Below are 7,986 nucleotides of genomic sequence, written 5' to 3' on the forward strand. Positions count from 1 at the left end.
CCTTCGGGTCTTTCACTGATACGATTGAACTCCGAATTGATATCCGGTAGGTAGTGATGGAAAAAATACGAGGATTAAGTACAGCACCCCTTTATTATCATCATTAGACATTTGGTAAAAAGTATGTTGTTGATCTTAATAAGAGTCACTGTTGGTGAACTATCCTAAATAGCTTCATAAATTGAGCAGTTGGTAGGTTAGGTATGTCACCCAGTCAATTTGCGTAAGAACAAAACAGCATAGGTAGGTAGCTACTGGCTATAACTTAGGATTTCCCTTTGACTGAAGAGCTAGTTTAGATTAGTGTTGCCACGAATAGTGAATTGGCCGAATACCGAATATTCGGCGCTACAACCTGTTTTTTTTTGTTCCTGGAACTGCTTTGAAGAAGTCGCTACAAATTAAATGAGAAATGCTAATTATTAGGAGGCAGAATGCTGTGGCAAACGAGTTGAATTTTTATTTGATAATAGTTCGCCTAGATGGGATGGCCGATCCTTACAAGTGGTGGTCAGCAAACAAAAAACAATATCGGGCACCTTTTGAAATTTGCAAAAACTTATCTTTCTTCACCTGGAAGTAGCGTTTATAGTGAGAGGTTATTTTCTGAGGATGGTTACAATGAAAAGCGCAATCGTGGGCTACCAAAAAATGCTGAAATGCTCGTTTTTATCCAGCACAACTTACTACTGATTAATTTTAAGTACTAAAATGTTGTGATTTGGAAATAAATACACAATTTTGATTAAAATAACAAGTCATTTTTTACATGATTTACTATTCGGTATTCGGCCTGAATAGTACGCACTATTCGGCCGAATACCGAATACTGAAAAAACTGGCCGAATACCGAATAGTTGCCGAATATTCGTGGCATCTCTAGTTTAGATAGAAGCTGGTTATGGTGCCACTGCTTGGGAGAGGCCTATGTCCAGTACCTAGTGGACTACTACAGGCTGATGATGATGATGGGCATCCATTAGTCCTCGTTCTATGAATTTAGTTCCTGATATATGTAAGGCTACCTACCAAGGGCGTACCCAGGATTTCAGCTAGGGGGGGGGCAGCTCTTGAGATCATGGTCGGTCGGGTATATTGAAACAAAAATCATGAAAATTGTCTTTTATTAAGGTCAACTAGGCCAATTGCGTCTACGGGCCAAATTAATCTTTTCGATCCTATTTGAAAACGGCTTTATCAATATTGAAAAATGCCATCTAGTTACGGTGGCTTAAACTAAATAATTTACATGAACTGCAGACAGATGGTGTTGTAGTCAACATAATATTATCCCAGTATTCAGTCATTTTGTGATTTGCATATTTTTTTGAAAGTTTGGTACTGTGACAGGTGATTGAAAATGTGAATCTAAAGTTTTCTTTATCAATTGATTTTATTCAGTAGGTATTCTTAACAATAGTCATTGGGCTACTTATATAGACACAAATTTTCAATGAAATAGCTTTATTTGATGAATTAATTATGTTAATTTTTTTATGTTTGATAAAAGTCTTTGGGTAAATGCGTTAGGCTCAGCGCACACCAAGAGCAGAGCAGAGCAGAGCATATTGTGAAATCATTGAAAAATTAATCTTATGATAATTCCATACATTTCAAAATTGAATACACGTCCCAACTTGATGCTCGACCATGCTCGAGCTTTCTAGTAAATGTTCGAGTATGCGTTCTACATTTTGCTCGACCATGCGCGAGCATTTTGCAGTTCGGTGTGCGCTGACGCTTTGGCGTAATGGGGCTATTAAGATTGGATCAAATACGGGTATTTGATCCAATCTTACTATTTTTCTAAAGAATATAAATGAGAGGATGTATGGATGTTACTTTATTTTATTCACAACTGTCACTCACCACTATTAAATCTACATTCTTACTCACTTTACAGGAGTACTTAGTTAGTTCTTTTTTCATAAAAATGTTATTTGGATTTATCATGGAGTAAATGCGTCCATGAAAATTAGACGCATTTTCCTGATTTCTACTAAATCATCTGTGGATTCGTCAAAAGATTCTTTTGGCTAAATTAACTGCCATACTATTGCACAAAAAAAATTACTGGATAAAACTCTCTTATTTTTTTCACGGAAAGCTTACCTATAGTTACATACTAAAAATACATTTGCCTCAAACCTGGAAAATGCGTTCAAAATCACGATTTTTTTAAGACACTAAATAAGAAACTTTTATAAGATTCCAGCAAAGAAATCAATGCTTTAAATTTGTTAAGAAATATTTGTTCAATAGTCGTTAGTTTCTTAAAGTAAATATCTCACTTTTACATTAAATTTTTCATACCTTTGCTCCCATTATTCCGAAAACTTTTAGTGATCTAAAAATACAACGTAACTCCAGTTGACCTTAATTAGTTTGATTAAGATACAAAACAAAATAGGTAGGTAGGTAAGAGTAGATAACACGTTTTTAATTCCGACTTGGCAGGAAAATTTTCGTTTATTTTATCTTCTAGGGGGGGGCAGCTGCCCCCCCCCTGCCCCTACCTGGGTACGCCCTTGCTACCTACCTACCCACCAACCTGGAATGGTCCCCGTTCACTATTGCCCGCAAAGGGGACAACGGAACGAAAATATAATGACGTCCCGTTGTCCCCGTAACGAGGACACAGTTACGGGGACAACGGGAATACACCTATGTGGCGAGGACGATTCAACAAGACACTACGACAGTTTGCTGCTTCACTATGGATTAGATTTGTTTTAAAAAAGGTCTGTATGTAAGTATTAATTATGTAACTACAAAGAAAGAACACTGGTCGCGCAACTGCGTCGCCGCTAAAATCTCTGTGGATATTCAATTTATAGTAAAAACATATACAAGTTAGCACTATAGGCTATAGGTACCTACCAACTCGTACAGTGCTCCAAAATTGATAATGCGCATAGAAATCTTTGACAGATCGGTTGTTTTCGATTATGTTTATGTGACACATGATATTGACTCCTATTTCTATCGAACAAGGTGCAAAATGCAAGTGTTTTTTTAAGGCTCTTACGATTTAATGATTCGGGTGTGAAGATCTGCATGTGCATTATTAATTTTGGACAAGTGTACATAGTATTTAAAGAACGATCTCAGATCAGAAATGAGGTTATCCTTCAGAGGACTAAAAGTTACCGAAAGCTGAAGTGGCAGTGGGCTGGTCATATCTGCCGAAAAGAACCGATAACCGTAGGGGTAGACGAGTTCTCGAGTGAAGACCACGAACAGGCAAAAGCAGCCTGCCCGCAGGAACGACAACCTTAGGTCAGTGGTGGCTGGATGAGGAAGGCCGAGGACCGAATGTTGTGGCGCTCCTTGGAAGAGGCCTATGTCCAGCAGTGGGTGATGATGACAGTTACGTAGGTTAGCAAGTAGTTACTTACATAAATATGAATTCTATAGAACTAACTGTGCAGTCATAGGATTAACCCCATTTACGCCTGATATTAAAATGTAAAAAAAGGCCTAGTCAGAGTTAAAACTATTCAGCCAAAGTCCTGGGTTCGATATCCGGCTGGGCGGATACACAGAGTACATTATTTATACGATAAGAATCAGTATAATTACCTTCATGGGGCTACGCCATGAGACACTCGGTATTCTCATAGGTAAGATAAGACTTCATGGGTAGCTACAAGGTAAGTTAACCATAGTAGGTACTTAGGTAACTAACTAACTACTACTATTCTTTGTGGGGCTGTTAGTACCTGCACGTGGCTCTCTCGAATGGAACCTTTGTGCATATCCCCAAGGTCTAAACTGCCTTTCTAAGCTTGGACCATTTCCCACCATGCGGGTTGGTGGGTTCACATATCTAGATATGCAGGTTTCCTCACGATGTTTTCCTTCACCGTACGAGCGATGATATACATTGTACTTAAATTCAAAGAAATCATTGGTACATGTCAGCGCCGGGATTCGAACCCGCATCTCTGGCGTGAGAAACGGGCGCTTTACCCGACTGAGCTACAACCGCTCTTTACTATTTTTAAAGGTAAAAGTACTTATCTACCTTACTATTTTTACATGTCTTTCTTGACGACAAGTGAAGAAACATGTGAGGGATACATACAGGTATAGTCGGGCGCAGGTAAGTAGTTACTTGGAATTAATTAGTGTTACAGGTATTTATTGGTGCAGTCATGAAATAATAATCGTATTTAGTTTAAGCAATTTATCAATTTTATTGACGTCGAACAAAATTTTGTACAATTTATTATTTACAGTAAAATATTTTAAACTAGGTACAAGATCAAGCAAAATATTTAATTAAAATATTTCATTTTATGTAAAGTTCTGGGTAAGTAAATATTATACGATTTTTATTTGGGATTTAAAACCTAATATTAAAGTAGGAACCACTACGGAACACAACACAAAATACAGTTGAAATTAAATTGGAATGAAAATATGTGGCCTGGTACAATATACACCTACACTCGCGAGCAACCAAATCGACTCAAGCCTTCACGGCGCACATATACATTGATTTTCCTAAAACGATAAATGGTAAATATAAAAGTGATATGTCATTCGAAAGCTGAAGAATTAGGCTTTCAATTAAGATCAATACCATAAAAAAAAACTAAGCGCAGATTTAATGACGCATTTTAATTGCCCGTCAGTGTTAATTACCTCATTAGGAATCCACGCCTTGCGCTACCTGATCCCGCTATAAAACCTTTCCACATCCGGTGTACCTTATCAGTCGCTTGTTGCAAGTTGACCGGTACACATCTCGTTGCATTGTATTCCTTGTTTTCGCAAACCCATGGATACCACACCAGAAGAAGCTGCTCAAGTTGTTGCCTTGCTGCAACAAGGGTTAAGTCAGCGAGCAGTCGCTGCCCAGCTCCACTTGAGCCAGTCTGCTGTATCCCGAGTATACAGACGGTTCCAAGAGACTGGTGCCTTCAATCGAAGACCAAGAACGGGCCGCCACCGCTGCACTTCAGAGAGAGACGACCGCTTCATTGTCTCAACCTCGCTGCGCAATCGACACCTTACGGGCGTTGATGTGCAGCAAGAACTGAGACGTGTACGACAAGTGGCTGTCAGCGAGTGGACAGTGAGAAGACGCTTGAAGGAAGCCAACTTGACACCAAAAAGACCTGCATCAGGCCCCAAATTGACTGCAGGCCACCGACAAGCGCGTCTTCAGTTTGCTCGAGAGCATCTCGATTGGAGCATTGCGCAATGGCGGTCGGTCCTGTTTACTGATGAGTGCAGAGTGTGTCTGCATGGCAGTGACAGGAGAGGCCGGGTCTACCGGCGTCCGGGGGAACGATTTGCCCAATGTTGTTTCGCTGAAACAGTAGCATATGGCGGCGGTTCCTGCATGATGTGGGCTGGTATTTCTCTAGAGGGAAAAACCGCACTTGTTTTCGTGCCTGGAGGCGGCCGAGGAGGCGGGTTAACAGCTGATCGGTACATCACCGACATTCTACTCGGTCATGTTGTGCCCTATGCAGAATTTGTCGGTGAAGACTTCGTGCTAATGCACGACAATGCCCGCTGCCACACGGCACGAGTCAGTCGGCAGTTTCTGAGAGAGAAGGAATTGCGCACGATGGACTGGCCTGCGCTCAGTCCTGACCTGAATCCCATCGAACACTTATGGGACGAGCTCAAAAGAAGAGTTCGGGCCAGGAATCCAGTCCCTGCAAGCGTGGACGAGCTGAAGACAGCTTTATTAGAGGAGTGGGACGGCATTCCTCAGGAAACTGTCAAAAAGTTGATAAGGTCTATGAGAAACAGGCTGCAGGCTGTAATTAGGGCAAGAGGGGGCAATACAAAGTATTGATTTAAATAAATAAATTTTTATCTTAACATTTTTTGTTTAATTTGTATAATACGATACCCATACCCTTTTTTCCTAAATTCCCGTTTTTCCTACAATTGCGTTCAGACATCATTTATTTCAAAAATGATGAATGGATTTCAATAATAATGATATCAAATTAAAGCTGACATCTTAAGCTTTTAAATGACATATCATTTTTATTATTTCTATTCATAATTTTACTTGTATTAATGTATGTTTGCGCCGTCAAGGCTTGAGTCGATTTGGTTGCTCGCGAGTGTAGTATGAATAACATTGGATAAGCTACTCTATACATACATTGAATACCGTAACAAGGGGAAATGCTATAAAACTCACATAATGGCATGTTTATTGGTGAGGGTCACAAATAGTCATCACCTTCACTATCTTTTCTTGGATAAACAGAATAGATCAGTATTTCAACTATTGCTACACCCAGGGTTTTTGCTCCAATTTATATAGAAGCTAGGCTGGCTTAGCTGAAAATCAGGGGATATGTACAAAGGTTCCACTGAGGAAAGCCACATACAGAAAATTCACCCTGTCAGAATAAAATAGGTCACCTTCACATTTTACGGTGTAAAGAAATACAATGTATGGAAAACTAGTTATCTGAGTCATAGAAGTAAATATGTATAAGCTATAAATTAAATCACAACGCGATTATAAAAATATGTTAACAACATCAATGTTTAGCTACAGAAGTGATTTCCAATGATTTAACTTAATATTTGTAAAGCAAGTATCAGATCAGCAAAGTCTTAATTATTCATCATCACTATAACATACACAAGAACCACAGTAAAACAATAAATGGATAACAGCTCACACTGATGACGGTCGCAGGTGCAAACAGAAATGTAGTTTAAAACCATTACTAACATTGTCAAGAATATTTTCTAACAGCCTTATTGTCTTCTCAAGACATAAATACAAGTGATAATTTACTATTTAGGAAAGTAAAAAGTCCTTTAAACACTTTGGGAGAGGCAGAGCTTTCACCGATCCATTATTTACAGATTGAAGAATTGTATCCCTGCAGATGTTCTGGAGAGTTTTCACTGAAAGAAGAAAACATTTAGTTAATACATAGCAAGTCAACAATACATAGTAAGTTCTTTGTTGAAATTTGTTTTGCATAAGTTAAAAATCAATGTAAATACACTACCTCCATATAGCTGCACAATCTTGACAGTTTTAGTAGTCCCATAGACATCAACAACAGCATGTAAGGGGCCCCTTGTGTAAGGAATAGCTTTTGTGCACGGACCCTGATCTTCTCCATTGATTATGAAATGCATTTCTGCCAAATCTGGTTCATCTTTGGACTTTTTAATGCAAGGGACGAACATGACACCAATACGGCTGCCTTTATCCATGGGGAGAATGCCTTGATGGTGTCCGTTTTCGACGACTGTTTGTGACTTAAGGATGGACTTGGAGATGCAGCCGCGCGGCGTGCGCACCGTGTGGCCGTCGCCGAGCACGGAGGGCCGCGGCTCGCTCACGGCGCGCCCGTTGTCGCCGCGGCTGCCGCTCGCTCCTTGGTTCACTAGCTCGATCAGAACATTATTCTGAGACTTGGATATTGGGAAGATCCACGACATGCCGGTGTTGGCGAGGTCGGGCAGCGCGTACTGCGGCAGCCCCTTGTCCCCGAGCGCCGCGGTCTGCGGGTCCAGCAGCGTGAGGCCCAGCCTCATGTGGCCGCTCCAGCCGCGCTCGGTTTTCATGATTTCCACTAAAAATATTTCCCCCGGCAGCAGGGGCTTTTCACTGAACGTGAGGCCATGAGCAAAGCTCGCCCTCCTAAATGCGACAGTATTATCCTCCAGCAGAACTATGTTAGATCCGTGATAGTGGTGGAATCGCGACAACATATTGTCACACTGTTATTCGTAGAACTAACGCGTAAGTACTGTTTTCATGCTGTTTTTAGTTGTATTTTTTACTGCTCTACGCCGATGTGGCTCAGAATGTCAACACAAGCAATGGTTTAACAAATATTAATTTTACAAACGATTCATTTGTAAATCGTTCACCATTTTATTTTGTTTTTTATTTTTACGATTTTGTTATTCTGTCATAAACTCATCTGTCATTTCACGGACGGTACAAAAGTACTCTGTGACAATGTGATTATTCTG

At 40.1% G+C, this 7,986-nt stretch overlaps 1 protein-coding gene across 1 annotated transcript; it reads right to left on the bottom strand.

Moving 5' to 3' along the window:
• Nucleotides 1-6,176: 6,176 nt before the first annotated feature.
• Nucleotides 6,177-7,915, bottom strand: LOC105387299 (neuralized-like protein 2). Its single transcript, XM_011558005.3, has 2 exons — nucleotides 7,008-7,915; nucleotides 6,177-6,900 (listed from the first exon to the last, which is right to left on the bottom strand). Exons 1-2 carry the CDS (start codon nucleotides 7,717-7,719, stop codon nucleotides 6,791-6,793), a joined length of 822 nt encoding a protein of 273 aa, XP_011556307.3. The 5' UTR covers nucleotides 7,720-7,915; the 3' UTR covers nucleotides 6,177-6,790.
• Nucleotides 7,916-7,986: the final 71 nt, after the last annotated feature.

The sequence above is a fragment of the Plutella xylostella genome, chromosome 19 (assembly GCF_932276165.1).
Source record: "Plutella xylostella chromosome 19, ilPluXylo3.1, whole genome shotgun sequence".
In the NCBI taxonomy this organism is placed as follows: domain Eukaryota; kingdom Metazoa; phylum Arthropoda; class Insecta; order Lepidoptera; family Plutellidae; genus Plutella; species Plutella xylostella.

Coding starts and splice junctions, on each gene's coding strand:
- LOC105387299 (XM_011558005.3), bottom strand. CDS start 7,719: ATGTTGTCGCGATTCCACCACTATCACGGATCTAACATAGTTCTGCTG. Junction 6,901..7,007: donor GATTGTGCAGCTATATGGAG/GTAGTGTATTTA, acceptor TTCTTCTTTCAG/TGAAAACTCTCCAGAACATC.